This window comes from Salvelinus alpinus, chromosome 8 (assembly GCF_045679555.1).
Source record: "Salvelinus alpinus chromosome 8, SLU_Salpinus.1, whole genome shotgun sequence".
Taxonomy (NCBI): Eukaryota; Metazoa; Chordata; class Actinopteri; order Salmoniformes; family Salmonidae; genus Salvelinus; species Salvelinus alpinus.
The window spans coordinates 37710248-37738166 of record NC_092093.1 but is presented as its reverse complement, the minus strand read 5'-3'; the positions used below and the strand labels follow the sequence as shown (position 1 = coordinate 37738166).

Sequence of the window (27919 nt, the reverse complement as noted above, 5' to 3'; positions counted from 1 at the left end):
AGTGGTACGCGACTGAGTTGGGTGTGAAGATGGCGGACGAAGAGGCCGAACAAGGCAGCGCACATACTCATAGCAGTGCAACGATTACGGCACTTCGAGAGAAATTACAAGAATTAGCAATCGCGCTGAAAAACAGTACGGAATCTCCGACTCAGTCGTCTTCTCAGTATTGCCAAGACTTTTGCCAGGTTAGTTATTTATTTCGCTGTGCGTGCTGGTCAATCCAAAATAACCCCTCGAGCCTGTCAGACATTAGCATAGCTAACGATAGTTGCCAATCAGACTAACGTTAGCGAGTTGGTTTTCATACTGTGTGTCGACATAATTGCATTATCATATACGCAATTAGGTGTATCATCCTTGCTTTGTCATGTATAATTTATGCAGGGATTTATACTGCTGTTGGTAAAACTATACTATAACAATGACTGTCCGTTTTTGTAGCTACCTAGCTAGTTAGTAATGTAGCTAGTATGATAACGTTAATCAAGTAACGTTAACTAACTAGCGACATTAGTTAGCTAACAAATTGCTTTGTTCTACTTTTATTGTAATGGGATATGCCTTGCACACCGCAGTTTTTGTTGATATGTCTCAAATAAATGTGGCGACGGTGTCCCTGCATTACCTCGGATTATCAAAAATGTAACACTAGCTACCCAGCTTGGTAACGTTATCATTGTTCCTAAATGTCCGGTATGAAATACATTTCTTCTTAGCGTTAGTTAGGCTATTCTGTTTCTCAAACTCCCCCAACCCCTCTCCACATGACCAGTTTACCTTACTGTGAGAATGTCAACATGTCAAAGGGATCGTTTTGATTTCGTGGAACACATTCTCCCGTCAAGTCTGGCGCTCTACTGAAGGTGCTTCACTGGTTTCCTGGCCCTTTCATGTAACTATTGGTTTATTATAATAATTTGGTGGGTACTTAGATTTGTCCTATTTCACAAATGTACAAGTGTGTATTTATACGCACTGCGTGAATTGGAACTGTGATTTGGGCATATCCCACTCTCCCTGAGGCACACTAGGAGAGTGGGGTAACGGCCAGGGTTAGCCCAATATTGGACTGAAGGAAGCCTAACGTTACTCCTTATTTCAAGGACCTTACATGTTCAGTTTAAAGGGCGAATGGCTCTGGAGGTCAAAACGGCCAAGTACTCCATCTAAACTTGACTATATTCTCCATTATGGTACGGTTCTAGAAATCCCTCTACTTTCATATCGCATCAATATAATTACTGGCCCAACGCTCTAACTGCTATGCTACCTGCCGCCCCTTTTTCTGTTGTGTAAGCATGAAGCTTGCCACGGTAATCATTTGCATAGTAACAGAAACCTGAACATAAGTCTTTACCACACTGTTTACAATGGTAAATCAGCTAAACCGTTGTTGAATCCGCTAAACCAATACTTACCTAAGATTTCTGTAATAGTAATCATTTGCTTTGTAACAGAAACATGAACAGTGGTCTATAAAGTATAAACTGTTTAATTTTGTGAAGAATATTGTTCAATCAAAAATAGCCTGGGTATTTCTAAGACTGTAGGCTACATACATTATTTTCAAGTGCAGTGTGTTTGATTTAGTAATCACTGCCAATATAATAATATGCCATTTAGTAGACGCTTTCATCCAAAGCAACTTAGTCATGAGTGACCCCACAACCCCTGGCGTTGCAAGCGTTCCCATTTTGGAATAATATGTAAGGATAAAAAGGAACCGATTTCAACCCAAGACCTTGGTCTTTCTAATAATGTTGAAAAGAGTCATAAGATGTGACGCACATCTCCGGTCTCCCCAAATATGATGCGTTGCGCTGTTACCCACAACATTTTACGGAGAGGAGAAACCAAATTAAATTTCATTAAATCATAAAATTTAACACTGCATGAGCTTTCAGTTCACCTGGGTGGGCATCAAAAAGTATGCTTTTGGAATGTCCTGAATTCTGTGGTGATTGACTCATGAGTTGTCAAAGTCAAACCATTAGATTCTCCGGGAGAATTTCAACAAACGGCCTCAAACACACTCCCGACATGCTCCGAATTTTCATTCACCTACGGTTGGGTCCAAAATTATTGGCACCCTCGATAAAGATCAGCGAAAAAGACAATAAAATAAATTGAAATACTGAGCTATATTGTATTAAAGTATATATATATTATTTTATACAAATACAATTGCTTAGAGAAAGATATATTTCTTTTTTCTTAAAGATGGGGGTCAAAATTATTGGCAGCCTTGTTTTCAATACCTCACCATGTGAGGATAACGGCACTGAACCTTTTTCGAAAATGTTTTATTAAGTTGGAGAACACACTGGGAGGGATCTTAGACCATTCCTCCGTACAGAGTCGGATCCTTGATATCCTTCGCCTGCGCTTATGGACTGCCCTCTTAAATTCAAACCACAGGTCCGGAGACTGAGATGGCAATTGCAAAATGTTGATTTTGTGGTTAATTAACGATTTCTTTGTCGATTTTGATGTGTGCTTGGGAATATTGCCTTGCTGGAAGTTCCACTTGCGGCCTAGTTTCAGCCTCCTGGCAGAGGTAAATCAGGTTTTTGGGTAAAATAGCCTGTTACCGGGTAAAGTTCATAATGCTGTTGACCTTAATTAACAAGGACCAGTGGGAGCAAAATAGCCCCTTAACCTAAAAGATCCACAACCATATTTTACAGTAGATATGGGATTCTTTTCTGCACAATACAATCCTTCTTTCAATGCAAACCCCAACGCCGGTGTACATGGCCATGAATCTCTATTTTCGTCTTCTAATTTCACCAATGCACTTGTATCTTTTGAATCGGGGACCGATGTGTATCGGTGAATCATTACATCCCTAGTACTTAAAGGGATACTTCAGGATTTTGGCAATGAGGGCCTTTGATTAATTTGTGGATACCATTTTTATGTCTCTGTGTCCAGTATGAAGGAAGTTAGGGGTACTGCTAGCAGATACCCGTAGACTTCCAGCCATTGCGCTAGTTAGCATTGGCTTGCGAAAGTACCTATAACTTCCATCAGGGCCAAAATCCCGAAGTATCCCTTTAACTCCTCTGAGTTGGCTAATCTAAATTCACCTTAAAAGCACTGTAGCAGACCTTATTAGCATCCGGTTTCTTACTCTGTTGAAATGTGTTACTGAGTGTAGTTTTTTTAGTCTTTGATGTTGCAGCCATTGTTACAGTAGAATATCAAGCATGGATGATTATCTGTGGCTAGAGGCAATGACTGTCCTTGTGCTGTGTGGGAGGATGTAAGGACAGAGAGAGAGAGAACAGATGAGCAACATGGTTCTTCATCTTAACACTTAAATCATGTACATTTGAATTCAACGCAGTGTGTTTTACAAAATAACATCTGTTATTTTAAGTCTCTGTTGGAGATTCATGATAATACAGCATTATTTTTCAAAGAGCCTACATTGTTTTGCATTTTCCTTTGCTGTCTGTGTTGGAGGGCTGTTTGTTTTCCACCCTAGCACGCTCGGCTGCACTATGCACCACCACCTTGGTGAATGATCCTTGAAAGAGCATTCTCCCCAGGTGCCCAGCTGGGTTCTTAGATACACTGTGCCAGTGTTGTCTGGAGAGTGGAGACATTTGAGATGCGCCGCTGCCCCTGGTCTCAGCATGGAGTGTGATGAATATGGATGATCCCACTTTGCTGTTAAGGCGTCTGCATACTAGGTTTCGGTTTACTCCTATCAGAACTCGGCTAAGCCAAAGTGAATGTCTGTGCCTCGCTTACTCCCTTAAAAGACCTTTGCTTGAAAAACAAGTCAAATGCAGCAATAGTAACGTTTGTCCCTCTTGAGACACCGTAGCCAGCATACACTTCCTCAAAATAGTCAGAATTAATCTAAAATTACTCAAGAAATCTGTAATTAATTTAGACGTTTTTGCAGAGGGGTCTTAGCCATGCAATTTTTAAATCGAAATAAGATGTTTGTTGCAGTATTTCTCAAGTGAAAAAATGTGCATGAAAATGAGTAGTCTCTCGTTGAATGACAACAAACACTTAATTGAAGAATCCCTACTATTGCCCTATTACAGACGAAGGGGTGTAGACTTCGGCTACCGCACTTTGGCTCGCCTCAGGAAAAATGTGTGCACTAACAGCCCAAAAAACTAAACCAACAGAAATGTCATAAAAGGTCATAATATATGCACAAACTGTTTCGGATTTGAAGTATGCGGATGCCTTTAGTCTGGCGGAACTGTCTGGCAGTGTGTGTGCTTTCTACCAGATGTCTGCCAGTGCCAGCCCAGGTCCCCCTCCTGCCTCCTTTCTCTAGGTCAAAATGGAGGGGTAAATAGGATTCTATGTATCTAGTTTACATGAGGCTTATTCCATCCATGAGCCTTTGGAATAAGGATGTAAGTCTATTACATTAAATAAAGATTGTAGCCTATAGCCTAAATAAGAACACTTGATCATTTGATTTATTTTCATTTGTTACTTTTTCTTTTGATTTTGGTCTCACAGATGTGTGAGGCAAACAACCAGTTAAAGTGAATTTTGGCCAGTGCATTTTATTTTCTCTGTTTATAGGGACTGTGTATGGAGAGATTTACACATTTTAATGTCACATGCACAACTATAGTGAAATGCCTGTCTTGATAACTCAAAACCCAACAATGCAATAATCACAATGGCAATGTAATAGTAGAAAGATAGAAACACGAGGAATAACAAATATGAAATACACAATTTAAGTAAGCATACTATATACAGGAAATATTTAAAAAGTCAGTTCCAATAGCTTATTTACATACTGGAGTGATGGAGGTAGAAGTGTATAGGTGTAAGGTGACTAGGCAACAGGATGTAAGATAAACAGAGTAGCAGCAGCTTTCATGTGAGTGGGTGTGCGGATGTGTAAAGTCAGTATAAATGTATGTACATATTTTGTACGAGTGTATGTGTGTTGGAGTGACTGTGTGTGAGAGTGTAGGGCCCTGTGAGTGCACAGAGTGCAAATACTGACATAAAAGGTCAATAAAGATACAAGGTGAACTCAGTCTGTGTAGCTATTTTGTTAGCTACTTATCAGTTGTATTGCTTGGGGGTAGAAGCTGTCAAATAGTCTATGGCTTGGGTGGTCGGGGTATTTGACGATTTTCCAGGCCTTCCTGTCACACCGCCTGATATAGAGGTCTTGGGTGGCAGGGAGCTCGACTTAGTAATGTACTGGGCTGTCCGCACAAACCTCTGTAGCGCCATGCGAACGAGGGCGGTGCTATTGCCATACCAAGCAGTGATGCAGCCAGTCAAAATGCTCTCAATGGTACAGCTGTAGCTTTTTCAACCTCCTGAGGGGGAAGAGGAACTGTCACGTCTTCATGACTATGTGTGTGGTTGGACCATTTTAAGTCTTTAGTGATTTGGACACCAAGGAACTCGAATCTCTCTCTACCTGCTCCTCTGCCGCACTGTCGATGTGGATGGGGGCGTGCTCGCCCCCCGTTTCCTGTAGTCCACGATCAGCTCCTTGGTCTTGCTGACATTGAGGGAGAGGTTGTTGTACCGGCACCACACTGTCAGGTCACTGACCTCCTCCATGTAGGCTGGCTGATCAGGAGAATAGCAGGGTAAATCCTAGTCCAGTCACAGTTTACGGTAGGCACACTGGGCAGCTCACAATTAAATTAAATACAGATGACCTCTGACCATAGCTGTGTCTGGCAGCTGTGATACAGTTCAAGTCTGAAGTTTACACGCACCTTAGCCAAATATATTTAAACTCAGTTTTTCACAATTCCTGACATTTAATCCTAGTAAAAAATGACCTGTCTTAAGTCAGTTAGGATCACCACTTTATTTTAAGAATGTGAAATGTCAGAATAACAGTAGAGAATGATTTATTTCAGCTTTTATTTATTTCATCACATTCCCAGTGGGTCAGAAGTTTACATACACTCAATTAGTATTTGGTAGCATTGCCTTTAAATTGATTAACTTGGGTCAAACGTTTGGGTAGCTTCCCACAATAAGTTGGGTGAATTTTGGCCCATTCCTCCTGACAGAGCTGGTGTAACTGAGCCAGGTTTGTAGGCCTCCTTGCTCACACACGCTTTTTCAGTTCTGCCCACAAATGTTCTATAGGATTGAGGTCAGGGCTTTGTGATGGGCTCTCCAATACCTTGGATTTGTTGTCCTTAAGCCATTTTCCACAACTTTGGAAGTGTGCTTGGGGTCATTGTCCATTTGGAAGACCCATTTGTGGCCAAGCTTTAACTTCCTGACTGATGTCTTGAGATGTTGCTTCAATATATCCACATAATTGTCCTCCCTCATGATGCCATCTATTTTGTGAAGTGCACCAGTCCCTCCTGCAGCAAAGCACCCCCACAACATGATGCTGCCACGGGGGTGATGGTGTTCTTCTAGCTTGCAAGCATCCCCCTTTTTCCTCCAAACATAACGATGGTAATTATGGCCACCAGTTCTATTTTTGTTTCATTAGACCAGAGGACATTTCTCCAGAATGTACGATCTTTGTCCCCATGTGCAGTTGCAAACCGTAGTCTGGCTTTTTTATGGCGGTTTTGGAGCAGTGGCTTCTTCCTTGCTGAGCGGCCTTTCAGGTTATGTCGATATAGAACTCGTTTTACTGTGGATATAGATACTTTTGTACCCGTTTCCTCCAGCATCTTCACAAGGTCCTTTGCTGTTGTTCTGGGATTGATTTGCACTTTTCACACCAAGGTACGTTCATCTCTAGGAGACAGAACGCGTCTCCTTCCTGAGCGGTATGACGGCTGTGTGGTCCCATGGTGTTTATACTTGCGTATTATTGTTTGTACAGATGAACCTGGTACCTTCAGGCGTTTGGAAATTGCTATCAAGGATGAACCAGACTTGTGGAGGTCTACACTTTTTTTCTGAGGTCTTGGCTGATATCTTTTGATTTTTTCCCCCATGATGTCAAGCAAAGAGACACTGAGTTTGAAGGTAGGCCTCGAAATACATCCACAGGCACACCTCCAATTGACTCATGTCAATTAGCCTATCAGAAGCTTTTAAAGCCATGACATCATTTTCTGGAATTTTCCAAGCTGTTTAAAGGCACAGTCAATTTAGTGTATGTAAACTTCTGACCCACTGGAATTGTGACAGTGAATTATAAGTGAAATCTGTCTGTAAACAATTGTTGGAAAAATGTCTTGCACAAAGTAGATGTCTTAACCGAATTGCCAAAACTATAGTTTGTTAACTTCTCTGGCATATGTGGGACGGTAGCGTCAAATGTAGCGCGCCAAATTCAAATATATTACTATAAAAATCAATCTTTCATGTCACACATGAAAGCCAAAAACGAAAATACCGCCCCCTAGTCTTAAGAAGTTAACGCCATTGCATTGGGTGGTTGGCTGCACTTTGTCCCAGACGGCTCGGTAACAAAAGCCTGCAAGTGGAAAAAGCATTTGCAGATTTCTTAAGTTATTGAGAGTTCACTCCAGTAAGAGCTCCCTCGTTTGTTCTTCAGGAAATAAAGGCCAGAGCTGAGGCTAGCTAGATGCTAGAACACGACCCTATATGACACGTAAAAGGTAACACAAGGTGAGAGGATAGCTGCTAGACATCAGAAAGTGCTTCAGCAGGTCTGTAACTCAACCACCACAACAAACAGTTTATTGAATCTGTCCCGGATCCGGGATAACTGTCATCAGAAACGCTGACTAGCATAGCCTAGCCTAGCGCCACAGGGATATAATATAATGTATTGAAATCACAAGTCCAATACAGCAAATGAAAGATAAACATCTTGTGAATCCAGCCAACATGTCCGATTTTTAAAAATGTTTTACAGCGATTACACAACATATATTTATGTTAGCTCACCACAATATCCAAAAACACACCGCCATTTTTTCACAGCAAAGATAGCTTTCACAAAACCCACAAATAGAGATAAAATGAATCACTAACCTTTGAACAACTTCATCAGATGACAGTCATATGACATCATGTTATACAATACATTTATGTTTTGTTCGATTATGTGCATATTTATAGCCACAAATCGTGGTTTTACATTGGCGCCATGTTCAGAAATGGCTCCAAAATAGCGAAAGTAATTACAGATAGCCACGTGAAATACGGAAATACTCATCATAAACTTTGATGAAAGATACATGTTTAACATATAATTAAAGATACACTGGTTCTTAATGCAACCGCTGTGTTAGATAAAAAAAAAAAAAATACTTTAGTAAAAAGCACAGCATGCAATAATCTGAGACAGTGCTCAGCCATTCTCCGCCATGTTGGAGTCAACAGAAATACAAAATTACATCATAAATATTCCCTTACCTTTGATGATCTTTCATCAGAATGCAGTGCCAGGAATCCTAGTTCCACAATAAATAGTTTTTTTGTTTTATAATGTCCATTACTTCTGTCGAATTAGCAACTTTGGCTAGCATGTGTAGTTCACGTGTCCATAGAACTTTACGCTAATGAACGAAAACTTCAAAAAGTGATATTACACATCGAATAAACTGGTCAAACTCAGTTGAGAATCAATCTTCAGGATGTTTTCCTCATATATATCCAATAACGTCCCAGACGGAGCATTTCTTCATGTCTATCTAACGCATTACAGACAAGGACATGACATTCCCAATGTGCGTGGCCGAGAACTGGCAATATGCCTGACCTGTCACTCCAAAGGCTCTCATTCGGTCCCACATCAGGCGAGACGCTTCATTCCACGTTCTACTCCCTGTTGACATCTAGTGGAAGGCGTATGAAGTGCATACAGATCCATAAATATAAGGCAATTGAATAGGCGATGCCTTTCACAGCGACCCATTTCAGAATTTTCACTTCCTGTTTGGAAGTTTGCCTGCCATATGAGTTCTGTTTTACTCACAGAAAAATTCAAACAGTTTTAGAAACTTCAGAGTGTTTTCTATCCAATAGTAATAATAATATGCATATCATATGATCTAGGACAGAGTACGAGGCCGTTTAATTTGGGCACTAATTCATCCAAAAGTGAAAATGTCGCCCCCTAGTTCTAAGAAGTTAATATTGTCTGTGAGTTAAACAGAACTGATATTGCAGGCGAAAACCGGAGGAAAATCCAATCAGGAAGTACCCCTGTTTTTGAAACCTCTCTGTTCCTATGCATCCCTATTGCCCATTTAAAGGGATATCAACCAGACTTCTTTTTCTATGGCTTCCCTAAGGTGTCAACAGCCTTTAGACATAGTTTCAGGCTTTTATTTTGAAGAATGAGCGTGAACGACCACATTGCGTAAGTGGATAGGTGGGGGCTCTCAGAGTGAGTAGTGCGCAAAAGGGAAAGGCGGCCATTGTTACTCCTGGTCCTAGTGAAAAGCCAACTGTCCCGGTTGATATATTATCGAATAGATATTTGAAAAACACCCTGAGGATGGATTATAAAAAACGTTTGACATGTTTCTGTAGACATTATGGATATAATTTGGAATTTTTGTCTGCGTTGTTGTGACCACTCTTTCCGGTGGATTCCTGGGCATAACGCAGCAAACTAACGGAGGTATTTGGATATAAAAAATATCTTTATGGAACAAAAGGAACATTTGTTGTCTAACTGGGAGTCTCGTGAGTGAAAACATCCGAAGATCATCAAAGGTAAACGATTAATTTGATTGCTTTTCTGATTTTCGTGACCAAGTTACCTGATGCTAAGTGTACTTATTGTTTTGTCGAGCGATCGATAAACTTACACAAACGCTTGTATTGCTTTCGCTGTAAAGCATAATTTCAAAATCTGAGACGACAGGTAGATTAACAAAAGGCTAAACTGTGTTTTGCAATATTGCACTTGTGATTTCATGAATATGAATATTTTCTAGTAATATTATTTACCTGTGGCGCTATGCTACGCTATGCTAGTCAGCGTTTCTGATGACAATTATCCCGGATCCGGGATGGGTGGTTCAGAAAGGCTGTTTCTATGCCAAGGTGCACTGAGATTGTGGAATTATTCCACAATACTGAGGTTTAACACACATCTAGTATAGGCTAGGCTACATGTTCCTCCATTGATGGATAGGCGAGAGGACGTTAACCACGTTAACCTCTCGCCAACAGCCAGTGAAATTGCAGGGCGCCAAATTCAAAACAACAAATCTCATAATAAAAATTCCTCAAACATACAAGTATTATACACCATTTTAAAGATAAACTTCTTGTTAATCTAGCCACAGTGTCTGATTTCAAAAAGGCTTTATGGCGAACGCACACCTTGCGATTATGTTAGGTCAGCGCCTAGCCACAGAAAACCATACAGCCATTTTCCAAAGAAGGAGAGGTCACAAAAGACAAATAGTGTTAAAATGAATCACTTACCTTTGATCTTCATCTGATGGCACTCCTAGGTCTCCATGTTAGACAATAAATGTTCGTTTTGTTCGAAAGTTCATATTTATGTCCAAATACCTCCTTTTTGTTTGCGTGTTTAGTCCAGTAATCCAAAATGCACAAGGCGCGGGCACTAAGTCCAGACGAAAAGGAACTTGAGCGAGTGACTAAACTAAAGGCTTTCAGCCAGACCCCTGATTCAAACAGCTCTTATTCTCTCCCCCTTCACAGTAGAAGCCTGAAACAACGTTCTAAAGACTGTTGACATCTAGTGGAAGCCTTAGGAAGTGCAATCTGACCCCATAGTCACAGTATATTGGATAGGCAATCACTTGAAAAACTACAAACCTCAGATTTCCCACTTCCTGGTTGGAATTTTCTCAGGTATTCGCCTGGCATATGAGTTCTGTTATACTCTCAGACATCATTCAAACAGTTGTAGAAACTTGGGAGTGTTTTCTATCCAAATCTACTAATAATATGCATATCCTAGCCTCTGGGCCTGAGTAGTAGGCAGTTTACTCTCGGCGCGCTTTTCATCCGGACGTGAAAATACTGCCCCCTACAACAGTGAGGTTAAACGTTCAGCCTGCTGCACAGACCCTATGAACACTAGTCTAGAGCTCCTGGTTAAATTGTGCTTAGGAGCATTTTTTTCCTAATCTAAATGGTTAAACTTTTGAGAGAGATATGTGGTTATTTAACAAATCGGAGTTTGCTTAATTTACTTTACTCATTATTTTGCCATATCTAATGATTGAATGCATTCGGAAAGTATTCAGACCCCTTGACCTTTCCCACATTTAGTTACATTACAACATTCTGAAATTGCTTAAACCGTTTTTCCCCCTCATCAATCTACACACAATACACCATAATCACAAAGCAAAAAGTTTTAGACATTTTTGCAAATATATTACAAAAAGAAACGTAAATATCACATTTACATAAGTATTCAGACCCTTTACTCGGTACTTTGTTGAAGCACTTCTGGAAGCGACTACACCTAGAGTATTCTTGGGCATGACGATACGAGCTTGGCCCACCTGTATTTGGCAAGTTTCTCCCATTCTTCTCGGCAGATCCTCTCAAGCTCTGTCAGGTTGGAACGGAGCGTTGCTGCACAGCTGTTGTCGGGTTTCTCCAGATATGTTCGATCGAGTTCAAGTCAGGGCTCAAGCTGGGCTACTCAAGGACATTCAGAGACTTGTCCCGAAGCCACTCCTGCGTTGTTTTGGCTGTATGCTTGGGGTCGTTGTCCTGTTGGAAGGTGAACCTTCGCCCCAGTCTGGGGTCCTGAGCGCTCTGGAGCAGGTTTTCATCAAGGATCTCTCTGTACTTCGTTCATCTATCCCTCGATCCTGACTTGACGCCCAGTCCTTTCCGCTGAAAAACATCCCCACAGCAGGATGCAGCCACCACCGCGCTTCACCGTGGGGATGGTGCCAGGTTTCCTCCAGATGTGACGCTTGGCAGGCCAAAGAGTTCAATCTTGGTTTCATCAGACCAGAGAATCTTGTTTCTCATGGTCTGAGAGTCCTTTAGGTGCCTTTTGGCAAACCCCAAGCAGGTTGTTGTGGCTTTTACTGAGTGGCTTCTGTCTGGCCACTCTACTATAAAGGCCTGATTGGTGGAGTGCTGCAGAGATGGGAGAACCTTCCAGAAGGACAACCATATCCACAGAGGACCTCTGGAGCACTGTCAGTTAGAGGTCGACTGATTATGATTTTTCAACGCCGATATCGATTATTGGTGGACCAAAAAAAAGCCGATACCAATTAATCAGCCGATTTTTAATATATTTTTGTAGTAATGACAATTACAACAATAATGAATGAACAATGAACCCTTTTTTATTTTAACTTAATATAATACACAAAAAATCTATTTAGTCTCAAATAAATAATGAAACAGTGTTGGAGAAAAGTAAAAGTGCAATATGTGCCATGTAAAAAAGCTAACGTTTAAGTTCCTTGCTCAGAACATATGGTGGTGCTGGTGGTTCAATATTCCCAGTAAAGAAATATTAGGTTGCAGCTATAGGAATTATGACGCGTCGACTATTTCTCTCTCTACCATTTGTATTTCATATACCTTTGACTATTGGATGTTCTTATAAGCACTTCAGTATTGCCAGACTAATCTCGGGAGTTGATAGACTTGAAATAGGTTGACAGATTATGATTTTTCAACACCGATACAGATTATTGGAGGACCAAAAAAAGCCGATACCGATTCATCGGACGATTTATTTTTCTATTTTTAAATTATTTGTTTTAGTTATATTTTTTACATTTTTATTATTTTTTATTTATTTATATATTTTATATAAAATACACACACACACACAGTTGAAGTCACTTAGGTTGGAGTCATTAAAACTAGTTTTCAACCACTCCACAAATTTCTTGTTAACAAACAAGTTTTGGCAAGTCGGTTAGGACATCTACTTTGTGCATGACACAAGTAATTTTTCCAACAATTGTTTACAGACAGATTATTTCACTTATGGCTTTAGAAACTTATGATAGGCTAATTGACATCATTTGAGTCAATTGGAGGTGGACCTGTGAATGCATTTCAAAGCCTAACTCAGTGCCTCTTTGCTTGACATCATGGGAAAATCAAAAGAAATCAGTCAGGACCTCAGAAAGAAATGGTAGACCTCCACAATTCTGGTTCATCCTTGGTAGCAATTTCCGAACGCCTGAAGGTACCACGTTCATCTGTACAAACAATAGTACGCAAGTATAAACACCATGGGACCACGTAGCCGTCATACCGCTCAGGAAGGAGACACGTTCTGTCTCCTAGAGATGAATGTACTTTGGTGTGAAAAGTGCAAATCAATCCCAGAACAACAGCAAAGGACCTTGTGAAGATGCTGGAGGAAACGGGTACAAACGTATCTATATCCACAGTCAATCGAGTCCTATATTGACATAACCTGAAAGGCCGCTCAGCAAGGAAGAAGCCCCTGCTCCAAAATCGCCATTAAAAAGCCAGACTACGGTTTGCAACTGCACATGTGGACAAAGATCGTACTTTTTGGAGAAATGTCCTCTGGTCCGATGAAACAAAAATAGAACTGTTTGGCCATAATGACCATCGTTATGTTTGGAGGGAAAAGGGGGAGGCTTGCAAGCCGAAGAACACCATCCCAACCTTGAAGCACGGGGGTGGCAGCATCATGTTGTGGGGGTGCTTTGCTGCAGGAGGGACTGGTGCACTTCACAAAATAGATGGCATCATGAGCAGGAAAATTATGTGGATATATTAAAGCAACATCTCAAGACATTAGTCAGGAAGTTAAAGCTTGGTTGTAAATGGATCTTCCAAATGGACAATGACCCCAAGCATACTTCCAAAGTTGTGGCAAAATGGCTTAAAGACAACAAAGTCAAAGTATTAGTGGCAATCACAAAGCCCTGACCTCAATCCTATAGAAAATTTGTGGGCAGAACTGAAAAAGCATGTGCGAACAAGGAGGCCTACAAACCTGACTCAGTTACACCAGCTCTGTCAGGAGGAATGGGCCAAAATTCACCCAACTTATTGTGGGAAGCTTGTGGAAGGCCACCCAAAATGTTTGACCCAAGTTAAACAATTTAAAAGCAAATGCTACCAAATACTAATTGGGTGTATGTAAACTTCTGACCCACTGGGAATGTGATGAAAGAAATAAAAGCTGAAAGAAATAATTCACTCTGCTATTATTCTGACATTTCACATTCTTAAAATAAAGTGGTGATCCTAACTGACCTAAGACAGGGAATTTTTACTCGGATTAAATGTCAGGAATTGTGAAAAACTGAGTTTAAATGTATTTGGCTAAGGTGCATGTAAACTTCAACTGTGTGTATATATATCTCAGGTTGAAAATTGTGTGTGTAACTATATATATATATTTGAAATAATGACAATTACAACAATACTGAATGAACAATGAACACTTATTAACTTAATATAATACATTAAGAAAATCTATTTAGTCTCAAATAATGTAAGATGCTCAATTTGGTTTAAATAACGCAACAACACAGTGTTGAAGTGCAATATGTGCCATGTAAAAAAGCAAATGTTTAAGTTCCTTGCTCGGAACATATGAAAGCTGGTGGTTCAATATTTCCAGTAAAGAAATATTAGGTTGCAGTTATTATAGGAATTATGACACGTCGACTATTTCTCTCTACCGTTTGTATTTCATATACCTTTTGACTATTGGATGTTTTAATAGGCACTTTAGGCCAGCCTAATCTCGGGAGTTGATAGGCTTGAAGTCATAAACAGCGCTGTGAGTCAAGCATTGTTAAGAGCTGCTGGCAAACGCAGTAGAGTTTGAATGAATGCTTACGAGCCTGCTGCTGCCTACCACTGCTCAGACTGCTCTATCAAATATCAAATCATAGATTTAATTATAATAAACACAGAAATACGAGCCTTTGGTCATTAATATGGTCAAATCTGGAAACTATCATTTCGAAAACAAAACGTTTATTCTTTTAGTGAAATACGGAACCATTTCGTATTTTGTCGAACAGGTGGCAACCTTAAGTCCCAATATGGCTGTAACATTGCACAACCTTCAATATTATGTCATAATTATGTAAAATTCTGGCAAATTAATTACCGTCTTTGTTAGGAAAAAACACAGTTCGCAACGAGCCAGGCGGCCCAAACTGTTGCAAATACCCTGACTCTGCTTGCACTGAACGCAAGAGAAGTGACACAATTTCCCTAGTTAATATTGCCTGTTACCATGCATTTATTTTAACTAAATATGCAGGTTTAAAAAAAAATATATACTTGTGTATTGATTTTAAGAAAGGCATTGATGTTTATGGTTAGGTACATTTGTGCGACGAATGTGCTTTTTTGGCAAATGCGCTTTTGTTAAATCATCACACGTTTGGAAAAGTTGAGGTAGGCTTTGATTCAATGATAAATTAACAGGCACCGCATTGATTATATGCAACGCAGGACAAGCTAGTTAACTACACCTGGTTGATATTACTAGGTTAACTAGTGATTATGTGAAGATTGATTGATTTTTGTAAGATAAGTTTAATGCTAGCTTGCAACTTACCTTGGCTCATTTCAGCCACAAGGTCCTTTTGACGCTGTGCTTGCGTAACAGGTGGTCAGCCTGCCACGCAGTTTCCTCATGGATTGCAATGTAATCGGCCATAATCGGCGTCCTACAAGGCCGATTACCGATTGTTATGAAAACTTGAAATCGGCCCTAATTAATTGGCCATGACGATTAATCGGTCGACCTCTATTGTCAGTATGACCATCAGGTTCTTGGTCACCTCCCTGACCAAGGCCCTTCTCCGATTGCCCAGTTTGGCCGGGCGGCCAACTCTAGGAAGATCTTGGTGGTTCCAAACTTCCATTTAAAATGGAGGCCGCTGTGTTCTTGGGGACCTTCAATGCTGCAGAAATGTTTCCTGTCTCGGCTCTCTACGGGCAATTCCTTCTACCTCATGTCTAGGTTTTTGCTCTGACATGCACTGTCAACTGTGGGACCTTATATAGACCAGTGTGTGCCTTTCCTAATCCTGTCCAATCAGTTGCATTCACCACAGGTGGACTCCAATCAAGTTGTAGAAGCGTCTCAAGGATGATCAATGGAAACAGGATGCACCCGAGCTCAATTTCGCGTCTCATAGCAAAGGGTCTGAATATTTATGTAAATAAGTTATTTCTGTTTTTTATTTGTAATTTGCAAACATTTCTCAACCTGTTGTCACATGTCATTATGGGGTATTGTGTGTAGATTGAGGACCATTTTTTATTTAATCCACTTTAGAATAAGGCTGTAACGTAACAAAAGGGGAATGGGTCTGAGTACTTTCTGAATGCACTGTATATTACTACTTTCCATGATGTGGACAGTATGTGTTACTACATTACACAAACTGACAGTTTGACCACATCGAATTGGGGGGAATTACAATCCTTTTTACCGCAGATTGGTCATTTTAGTATAAAAGTTTATAGTCAACACGATGACGCGATCAATTGCTTAAAACCGTTCAATATCTTTGGTTTTGTACTGTTCCTTTCTCTTTCTGTTTTGAGAAACCCTGTATCAAAATACAACATTCCAAAATGTAGCTGACTGTTTTGCAGGTTGCCCTCTGACCAGTGATGTAAAAATATCTCCAGTTCACGTGTATTTTTAGTTGTGGTAATTTCAATAGCACATATCTTCTGTGTGTGGTCAGTGTTACAGGCTGTCACTTCCATTCTATGCATTGGAAAGCGGCTAGACACCTTTTCTGTACCATGGGCGAAACATTGCTTCAAGTTGTGCTAGACCACATCCGCCATTATGTGGTTGGTAGCTTAGCGCCGTCTGTTATTCTCGTGGTACATTACAACTGCTTGTAATTTCACGTCGGCTACAACAAACTTTTATAGGTTAATCGTAGCAAATTGTCCCCGTCCTGTTGCAAATTGCTTTCGTCAGTAGAGTGGGATGTGCTATATTACATCTAATGATATCAAACCTCTGCATTTGTAGCTTTATTAGTAGATTCTGGAAAACTGACTGTGTGGGTGTAACCTTTCCCCACCTCTCTCTCTGTCTCTAGACTCTGGTGGAGTATGCTGGTCGATGGAGGATGGAGGAGGACCCACTGCCCTTGGTGGAGGTGTACACAGTGGCTCTGCTGAGCTATGCCCAGGCTTCCCCCTGCCTCTCCTCCCAATGTGAAAACGTTCCCCTCGTACTTGGAAGGCTCTCACTGTAAGTTCACCCGTCTTATTGGAGGGGTTTAATGTGCTTGTTGTTCTCCGTGTGCTTGCAAGATTATTACCCGTGACATTTTTTAGACGAACCTCATTATACACCCTACATGTAGAAAATAAACATTGGTTAAAGTAGCTAATACCTCCTCCCAGTTATTTTTTTTTATTGTGCTTTTTTACTATTCTTGATTATTACAAGTCAGACCTGGCTTTATTCTTCAGATGATCATGTTTAAGTCACTGCTCAAGATTTCAAAGGGTTTAGTCATCATGAAGTTAGCTGTTTGGGTTGCCTCATTTAGTTCCCTATTGATTGTACAGGAGCTGTGTGGAGCTGCTGCTCTCCCTTCCAGAACACTTCCCAGGTGTCTTGTGGGAAGAGTTCCAATCATCTGTTCAGGTAAAGTGCAAAATTGTCATACAGAGGGTGAAATGTTTCTATTTTTATGTTCAGTGAGATATCTTGTCAACTACCCTTGTTTTACTGTAGAATTACTGGATTTCTGAATGAGTTACTTTATCTGTTCAGGACGTTATTATAATTTTGTCTAAGAGATCTACTACATAATATATTGTGTGTGTTGCTTGGCTGCACCATTTTTAAATGCATAATTGCTTCTAAAAGTACTTACTGTGATGGGAAAAGTGTCAGAGTGAATCCTGTGTTGCAGTCAGCCCAATCCCAGCTGCAGGAGAATGGCATCACACAGCTGTCCCTCCTGTCTACCGTGGCCCAGGAGACTGGTGTGTGGACCAACGGCACCCTGCGCAGTCTCCTCTCTAACGAGTCGCCACAAACAGAGAAAGGTGAACGTTCTTTTAATATGCTGCATCTAAAATTGCACCCTTTTCCCTATATAGTGCTCGAGACTATGTAGAAAGTAGGATGCCGTTTGGGACGCCCCCTGCATTGTTATTCAAGTCTTGAACCCGTATTTTATACAACAATGATATTTGTGTTATCGTTGAACCTGAATATCCCCATCATTCCCTTTAGTTCATAAGTTCCTTGAACTGGAAGGACCCATTCTGTTGGAGCTGAGAGTAAAGCACCTTATCAAGGAGAACTACATGGAGAGGGCTGCACTGCTGGCAAAAGCATGTGCAGAGTATCCTGAGTTTGAAGGAAAAGGGCACTTTAAGCAGATGTATCTTGTCTGCTTGTGTGCCATTTCAGCACAGGAACCACTAATGGAGGAGGTAGGTTACTTGGGGCAGTCTGTAAAAAAACAATGTTTTTCAGTGTTTAACTGTCAGGCCCGTGTTTTCATTGCATCATTCAGAATTGCTCGGTCTGGACGAAATTGAGGATATCATCCACAAGAGGGCATGGAAATATTGAAATGTTCATGGCAGCTTAAAGCTGGAATCAGTAGCGGTGAAACTGCCACGTCCGTTTGCTATATTACAAGAGCTAAGCCATTTTATTGTTCTCGGACATCATTGCACATACGATACAACTAGAGTATGTACTATGATTGTCTTTTTTTTTTTTTTCTTTTTTTCAGGATGCCCCGTTGAAATGTTTTATTTTAAATAAAATTTAAAAAACTATTACAAATGTGCCTGGGACGACCAGTGGCGCTGTTTTACCTTATGCGGATCTTAGCTTTAAGGAAGCTATTAGATACCACAGACATCTAGTGGACAGTGAAATATGTTTTGAATGCAATTACTCTTGCTTTTTTTTTCTCCACACAGCTCTCCAACGTGGATTGCCGCGATGCACTAGAAATGATCTGTAACCTGGAGTCAGAAGGGGATGAGAGGGGAGCCTTCAGCCTATGCTCGGCCTTTCTGACACGACAGCTTCTCCAAGGAGACACTTACTGTGCCTGGTAACACTGCAACATTTCATACGTCAAAGCCTGCCTTATTGAAGCCCTTCTATCTCTGTTTGACATATGCAATGTATGAATATTGTGTTATTAATCCTTCCTACTTAACTTAAAAAATAAAATATATATATATATATTTTAAAGCATTGTCTGTACTTTACTGTAATCTAATCTCTCTTCAGATAAATTATAGAATTATATCACGATTATTATTTATTTCCTCAAGGGAGCTGACACTGTTTTGGAGCAAACTGCTGAAGCGGTTAGAGTCGTCTGAAGAGACTTTCCTGGACAGATGTCGTCAGATGTCCTTGCTGTCCAAAACAGTCTTCCACATCCTCTTCCTCATCAAAGTCATTCAATCAGAAGTAAGCTTCATTCCAGATACATAAATGGTTTTGTTCAGTGTTGTGCATGCAGATACAAATAAACATGAACATTGTATACTCAGCACTCTACACCTTCTTGCTATCTACTCTTTTGTTGAATTCATATTCAATTGAAATTCAGTGAGACTCAAAGAATATCCCTTTTTGTTTATTTTACAGTTGGACAAGGTTGGACTGCCAGTGTGCGTTGACATGTGCATACGGGCTCTACAGTTGGAATCAAGTGACGTAAACACCAAGGCCACCATTTGCAAAACCATCTCCTGTTTGTTGCCCACTGATCTGGAGGTAAAGCGCGCCTGCCAGCTGACAGAGTTCCTCCTGGAACCCACAGTGGACTCCTACTACGCCGTGGAGACTCTCTACAACGAACCAGACCAGAAGCTGGAGGAAGAGAATCTTCCCGTGCCCAACTCGCTCCGCTGTGAGCTTCTGCTGGTGTTCAAGACCCAGTGGGCTTTTGACCCCGAGTTCTGGGACTGGAAGACACTGAAGCGTCACTGCCTGACCCTTATGGGCAAGGAGGCCTCCATTGTGTCCTCCATTGACCTGCTGAATGACAATGAGAGCCCAGAGGCCACTGAGGAGGAGGACACAGCCCAGGGTGAGGAAGGATTCAGAGACGTCACAGACTGCTTTATTGACACCACACATGAACTGAATGAAATAGCCGATAAAAGACAGAAAAACCGAGAGACAAAGAAACTGAGAGAGAAAGGGTTCATCTCGGCCAGGTTTAGAAACTGGCAGGCATATATGCAGTACTGTGTTCTGTGTGACAAGGAGTTTCTGGGTCACAGGATTGTACGTCATGCTCAGACTCACTACAAAAATGGACTTTATAGCTGCCCGATATGTGCTGAGACCTTCACCTCAAAAGACACATTGGAACCACACGTGGCATCACACGTAAAGCTATCATGCAAGGAAAGACTAGCTGCAATTAAAACAAATAAAAAATTGGCTAATCCCAAAACGGCTGCTCCTGTTATAGCGGCTCTGAAAGCTAAGACTGAAAATCAACTTTGGACAAAAGATGCAAATGGCGAATCTCAAGAACACAATGGGCAGTCGCTTCAGACAGAAATGGTTCAGACCAAAGTCTCTGGACTTAAGACAGAAAGCAGCACTGAGGAAAACACATGCCCTATTGCGAACTGCAAAAAGGGATTCAAGTATTTCCGAAATCTTCTTGTCCATGTGAAAGCACATGGAGAAAACGATGAAGCCAAGCGCTTCCTTGAAATGCAGAGCAAAAAGGTGATTTGTCAATATTGTCGTCGCCAGTTTGTTAATGTCACCCACCTTAACGATCATTTGCAAGTGCACTGTGGTGTCAGACCGTACATTTGCATACAGTTGAACTGCAAGGCCTGCTTCCTATCCAACACAGAGCTGCTTGTACACAGGGAAGAACATGTCATATTTAAAGCCAGATGCATGTTTCCTAGATGTGGAAAGATTTTCAATGAAGCCTATAAGCTTTACGACCATGAGTCACAGCATTACAAAACGTTCACCTGCAAAGTCCCTAACTGTGGGAAAGTGTTCCATTCTCAGTCACAGTTGGATCTGCACAAGGAAGAACATGTCACAAAAGAGGAGGAAGACCCAGCCACAGACTCCGACCTTTCTCATTCTCTGGACCAGAGGATGCTTTCTGATCAGGCTTCCTTCTCAGAGGAGGTTGAGGCTTCTCATCCACCAGCATCTGTTGCGGTGAAGCACTCGATACACAACCTGCTGAGCGCTTCTCAAGGTCCTGTTCAGAATGATCGACGATACATGAATAACAGTGAGCCGCAAGAAAAGGAACTTTACCCATGTTCAGAAAGCTCTGTGATTCGGTCGACCAGAAATGCACAAATGCACGACCCAAATCAACTGAGACGTAGACCCCAAGACCCCTCAGTGGTGGCTGCATATGACTATATGAGACCCAAATCACAGCCACATAATCCATTAGCTTCATACCAAGATACTGGGGATTTGCACCTTGCCTTACAGCCAAATGTGTTACAAGGTCAGGACCAGGGTTTGCTGAAAGGGGGCAGTTATGGATCCAGGAACTACAATTCGGACTACAGAGTACCAGTGCAAGTACAACATCAACAGCATCCACACATGTCTGTTAACATGTCAGCAGCAAGCCAGACCTCCAATTACCTGTCAACTCCAATGCCTCAAACTCTCCCATATGCATCTCATACACTTCTTCCACTAGTCACTCATTTGCCAGCCACTGGTTGCAGAACAGAGAATTCAATAACACAGTGCCTGTTACCAAGCACTCCTGCCCCACAGCAGAGCCCATTACCAAGCACTCCTGCCCCACAGCAACACCCATTACCAACGGCTCTTGCCCCACCCCAAGGACAGAAAGAAAGACACCACTGTGCTTTGGAGACATGCGATCGCAACTACAGCTCCTACAAAAGTGTTACCAAGCACATGAAAGCAGTTCACGCAGAGTTTTATACAGAATGGAAACTTGCTAAAAAAAAAATCAGGGAACAAGAAAAAGTTGAAAAGGCCAGGAAAGCTACCCCATCGAGTGTGCCTCTGATTGGGAACCATAACTATGTTGCTCCACTACAACATCAACAGGCTAATGTTGCCCCAGTCCCAGTTCATAGGCAGAATGTCATTCAGCCACCCCAGTACCCAAACTCACACCACTCCTATGCGTCCCATTCAGCTGCTGTCCAAAGCCAGGCTTTTCCCAATCAAATGGACAACATCTTAGATCCAATTGTACTCTCCCAGCTAGGAAACAACCCCAATCAATATGCACCACCTAGTATGCCATGGCTACAAACACCGGGAAACGACCAAATCCAGAATTGTTACGCCTCCCAAGTATACCCTTCAAACATTCAAGGGATGCCACAAATGGATGCTGCCGGTGGAGGAATGGATGTTTATGTTATTCCGTCCCGTCATATGATGGGATCTAATATGGAAAGACCAGCAGAGTCACTCCAACCATCACCTATGGATAATGGTCTCCAGCCTGTTTTCCCGTCTTACATGGACATTCTGAAAGACTCAAGTCTTTCAAATCAACTGGAAAATGCTGCACCTTCCTACAAACCACAGTCTCAAAATAATCCAGGTTCTAAAAGTAGAGGATTGCAGAAAACCAACATGGAATCCCACTTTGCCCCTGCAGGAAACTTGCTAGCAAAAAGCAACAGTAAATCTCAAGATGTCACGATAAACTCTGGAGATGCAAAGAATCAGATGGGCAAAAAAGTAAAGCGTAACAAAAGAACAAAGTGGCCTGCCATTATTAAAGATGGTAAATTCATTTGCTCTAGGTGTGGTAGAGGATTTACAAATCCCAAATCACTTGGAGGCCATTTATCCAAGCGTGCACACTGCAAAGCTTTTGATGAGACTGAACTCCTGACAGCAGACTTGCCTTCATCATTTCTTGATCTTCTGAATTCAGAGCAACTTCTCAATACTCAGCCCCCGCCATCTTCACTGTATAACCCTACTGCACCATTTGCAAATGATGGCGAACAACCTGATGACATTCTTAAACAAATTATGGATACTCCAAATATTCCCAATGTGTTTGAGCCCTTAGCAATTCCCCAGCCAACATTCCAAAATGCATGCTGCCCCTACGGACCTGGTGGACGCTTGCCAGAAAGTACAGTTATACAGCACACAGGAAATATCCAAGTGAAGAATGAAAATGAGTCTTATAGAGATGGTTATCTTCCACAGTCATGTGACCCTGGATTTGGAAGCAGTGCGTTCTCTGATCCACTTCTCTTTCAGATGCTTGCAGAAAACAACCCCACCGTCTCACTTCACAGACTTCCCACTGACCATATTGATCATTTACTCAGATCAGAAACACTAACGAAGATGAAAGAAGTAAAGGGAACTTCTGATTCTGTCTCCAATTCAGGAGGGCTGTCTAATGATGGACTTCTGGCTGCAATGGCCAGTTTGGCACAAAATCTTATGACAAACCCCATGTTGCAGATCACTTCACCAGACCCTCCGCCTCAACAAAGTTCAGCAGCAACAAGTAGTGAACTGGCAGAGACACAGAGGAAGAGTACAGAACAGAATGTCAAGAAAAGATTGCGTGAACAGATTTTAACTGGAGACTTCCAAAGAAGAAGCAGTTTATCGCAGGCAAGCAGCACTGACACAAATTCCAGTTTGAGTCCGGTGTCATCCAATCCAGTAACCAATGTTGTACAACATTTTGGAGCTCATCAAAGTCCTCAGCCTTCCACGACGATTGATCACGGAATCCCCTCTGTGTCCTCTGCCCAAATGAACGGAACCGCATCCATGCAGAGTTTCACTAATTTCAGAGAGGCTTCCTCTCAACACCATGAGGCTACTGCACCTACCAGCATTGTTGCAAATGATGTTGATCTTGGTCCCAATCTAACACCAGTAAACCAACAGCACTGGATGTTGGACATTCAGACTGCATTAGAGAGGCTAGACTTAGACAAACAGGTCTGTGATATTGCTCCAACGTATTCCTCCACAAAACCTAACGGCACTGATATTTCCAATGACACTGAGTCATTCAGGCCTAACGTCTTAATAGAGAAGGACACACAGATTCCTGACGGCTGTTTGAAGCCGTTTGCCTGTGAGAGTGACAACTGCACTTACAGGACCATGACAAAATGTGCCATTTTAAAACACCTCACCAAGACTCACAATTACACCGATGAGATGATCAATTTGATTAAGAAAGACCATGGGAAATTTGCTCCATTCTCTTGTCAAATGTGTGATAAAAATTTTACCCGGAATTCAAACCTTAGGGCACACTGTCAGACAGCTCACAGATTGACACAGCAGGAGATTGCTCAACTAAAAATGAAGTGCCAGTCAAGCAACACGGTTGGATTTGTTAATAACGACGATAAGCCAAGTGTACATTCAGATCCTCCTTTGTCTGGTCAGATGGTCACAGCTCCCCACTCAATAACAGAGGATATTACACGTCAATATTCACTCCCGGATGTTAACCAAAATCAGGATGGGACTGGAAACAACTTGTTTGCTTCAGGAGAAAGGACAAAGCAAGAATACCACTCACAACAGCAGACTTCTCGAGGCATGGCTAACTCGAGATTTAATGATAACAGTCTCTCCATGGGAATGCAGCCAATGCAAAGGATACCCATGCATGATCAGACAGTGACTCCGTTGATGCCAACGTCTGAATATCAAATGAATGCACACTGCTCAACAATACCCCAAGTCCCCTTAATGACTGCTCCTGATACAGATCAATGGTCAAACGGACAAAACATACCAGTTCCTTCTATGCCTAGTCATTACAGTCAACAGTCTGGAGGCTATCTGACAGACAGAGCTGCTTCAATGACACCAGCTTCGTCAGATCCCCTTCAGGTTTGTGGTCCCTCGCTAGAAACGTCACCCAAAGTCAAGCAGCAGAGAGGACCAAAGCCTAAAGTTGACATTTCCAAGAAGACTAAAGAGAAGAAGTCTGAGGCAAATAATGCTTTCAGTCCATACAGGCCATATCGCTGTGTTCATCAAGGATGTGCAGCAGCCTTCACCATTCAGCATAATTTAATCCTCCATTACAGGGCTGTCCATCAGTCTGCTCTGTCCACGTGTGAAATTCAAAATGATGAACCGGCTGAGAAAAAAGACATCAAGCAGGAGAGAGTTATGGATGAGGAACCAGAGGGTGAAGTCAACCAGCTAACGGAATTCCGATGTCAAGTGAGCGACTGCTCGAGAGTATTCCAAGATGTCCCCAACCTGTTACAGCATTACCTCCAGCTTCACAAGTTCAGCCTGGATAAAGCAGGATCTCTAATGTCCAACATCAACCTAGGCAGATTCAGTTGTGATCAGCAAGGGTGCACAACGTCCTTCACTGCTTTCTGGAAGTATATAGGACATATTGAAAAAGAACACGACAAGGCAAAACTATCCAAAATGGAATCTGTGGATGGGATGTTCCAATGTGATGTTGATGGCTGTGACCACGCTTATGCTACAAAGTCAAACCTGCTGAGGCACACCATGAAAAAGCATCATGACCTTTACAAACTCCAACTGATGAGCCAACAGAAAAGTGAAGATCTTGGGAAACCCAGCTCCAAGAATTCCCATTACCAACTGACTAAATCAAGTGATGGGAAAGAAAACATAGAGAGCAACAAAAAGATTACAGAGAAGGGAGGTGACAAAAAGAAAACTGACAAGACGGAAAAAAATCATTGGACTAAATATGGAAAACCTTCCTTGAAAACTAAGGATGAAGCATCTGCGATGTGCATAAAGAAGTCCACCTTGCAATACCCTTGCATGATAAAGGGCTGTGATTCAGTGATGAAGTCCGAACGGAGCATCATGAAGCACTACATGGGGCACGGACTGTCCGAGCGATACTTAGAAGAGCAGAGAAGCCACTTCATATTCTGCAAGAAATACCCCCGACGTAGGAACCCTCGGTCTGCCAGGAGCGATGACTCCAAGTCTGAGACAACCTCCGAGATATCCGACAGTGAGGACACAGCAGACACGGGCCTAGAAGGAAGTGAGTATGATGAGTATTCAAAACCCGCCTTACGGAGAAGGGGGCAGGGCGGACTGTCTGACACCAAACCCTCGTATGATGAAACTTCAGAAACCGTATCTGATAGCTCTGTGGTGGTGAAACGCAAGAGAGGGCGACCACGGAAAAGTAATTTAGAAAAAATTGTCAAACGCAAGAGAGTGTCCAGACTGACTAGGAGTAATGCAGTTTACTGTGGAGAAAATGGATCAGACTACGACTCCTCTAGCACTGTCCTTACCCAGGATGAAATGAACGATCAAAGTGAAACATTGACCTCCTTTAAGCCCATGGGATTCGAGATGTCTTTCTTAAAGTTCTTGGAGCAGTCAAACCCACCTAAAAATTCTGTAAAGAAGAGGATTCAACTAGGGAACGCTACAGTGTTGTGCAAAAGGTCAGAGGCATATTTGCATTACCCAAAAGGCTTTGATACCCTTGAGTTCAGGAACCCTCAGAAGCTGACATCTCTTAACAATGTGAAAATTGTAGTAGACAAAGCCTTTTCAGACGTTGCTGATATTCTGCTAAAGCAGCTCCAGGAAATGCGACCCACAGTGATATTAGAAAAATAGATTGCGATTAGTATCAACTGAATGTTTTGCTTGTCGAAACACGGTAACTCAGGATTAGAACGGTTTTCAACCTGCAGCTGAATGGTGCCCAAAACAATAATACAAAACAATATTCATTTTTCACTGCAAAATATAAATCCATCGTTTTTTTAGTGGACTATGTGAAAGTTGTTTTAAAAATATACAATAATACAAGTTATTTACTGTAACCTTGAGTCTGTAAAAATCCTTCTTATACAGTGTATATATTGAGCTCATTTTATATGATGTTATGGGGTAGGATAAATTAAGCATGCTTGTATTTATGAAGCTTCCCAGCACATTGTATGGCCTTTGCAAACAACATTTTAAATGGAGGGGAAAAAACATAACGGATGTTAAGTATCCCCATGGGACTTTTAATGAAATGGTCTTTCAAAAAAAATGGAATGTGACTTTGTGTATAGTTTGTGAATGTTGTTTCAACATGCCTTGTATATTTTAATTTGTATGTAGACAATGTTGTGTGTACATATTGTTTTTTGAATCAATTACTGCCACCAGCAGTCTAACTTAATTGAGATAAAAGTTTTATTATAGCTTGGATTTCTCACTGGTGTTTATTTTTTATCAAGTGGTCATATGTAATTTTGTTTTAATTATAGGGGATTAGAAGACATATTCCCCCACAGGAAAAATTGTTTCCAGGGAAATTGGTAGAATGATCTATTTAAAAATGTACTTTGTATTATGGCCCAGACACACGTAAAACCACTCAAGTACAAGAGATGCATTGCACAAGGAGGAGTGCTGGAGCTCTTATAATCAGCAAAGAGTCAGTAAAAAGTGCTTGGTGTAAAAGAGGAACGTAATCTAACAATAGACTTGTGATATCACACACTAAACAGCATACCATTTTTTTATGCAAGTTTTATGGGGGTCTATTCATCATTAATCATGAAAGATCAGCAGAGTACTGCATTACCTAAAATTCAACCATATAGATATTTCTACCAATCAAGGTTGTTTATCATAAAAGCTAGCACAGGCACTATATCCCATGAAAGATGAAAGCAATGGAATGAATCTACCAATTTATAGATTAGAATTACACTGACAGTCATATTTACGTAAATGGCCTCCACTAGAGACATGACATGAACACAAAATGAATGCTGTGATGTCAGTAAGGAAAAAGGCGTGTTCTATGTATGAGTGCAGTCCATCAACACTGAAAGTGGAAGCATAAAGGTTGAATTTGAGATTTCACCATAAACATAATACCAAAGGTGATTAGCAAATAAATTATACTAGTTACGTGTATCACACAGAATTGAGACATAAATGCCTTCAATACAACCCTAATACTAAAAGTAACAGTATACGTTTAAGGTGAATAACTTCAGCTTCTGAAATCATTAAAGT

General features: G+C 41.3%; 1 protein-coding gene across 1 annotated transcript; it reads left to right on the top strand.

Moving 5' to 3' along the window:
- The first annotated feature begins 1 nt into the window (after position 1).
- On the top strand, positions 2 to 27093 carry znf292b (zinc finger protein 292b). The gene is made up of 8 exons (XM_071412236.1): positions 2 to 188; positions 16971 to 17125; positions 17449 to 17527; positions 17799 to 17934; positions 18125 to 18327; positions 18829 to 18965; positions 19192 to 19333; positions 19514 to 27093. The coding sequence occupies exons 1-8, from the start codon at positions 30 to 32 to the stop codon at positions 26513 to 26515; spliced, it is 8013 nt and encodes a 2670-aa protein (XP_071268337.1). The 5' UTR covers positions 2 to 29; the 3' UTR covers positions 26516 to 27093.
- Positions 27094 to 27919: the final 826 nt, after the last annotated feature.

Excerpts from the sequence above, each read along its gene's own strand:
- znf292b (XM_071412236.1), top strand. The coding sequence starts at position 30 with ATGGCGGACGAAGAGGCCGAACAAGGCAGCGCACATACTCATAGCAGT. Across the intron at positions 17,126-17,448 it reads GTACTTGGAAGGCTCTCACT|GAGCTGTGTGGAGCTGCTGC; the intron begins GTAAGTTCACCC and ends TTGATTGTACAG. Across the intron at positions 17,528-17,798 it reads AGTTCCAATCATCTGTTCAG|TCAGCCCAATCCCAGCTGCA; the intron begins GTAAAGTGCAAA and ends CCTGTGTTGCAG.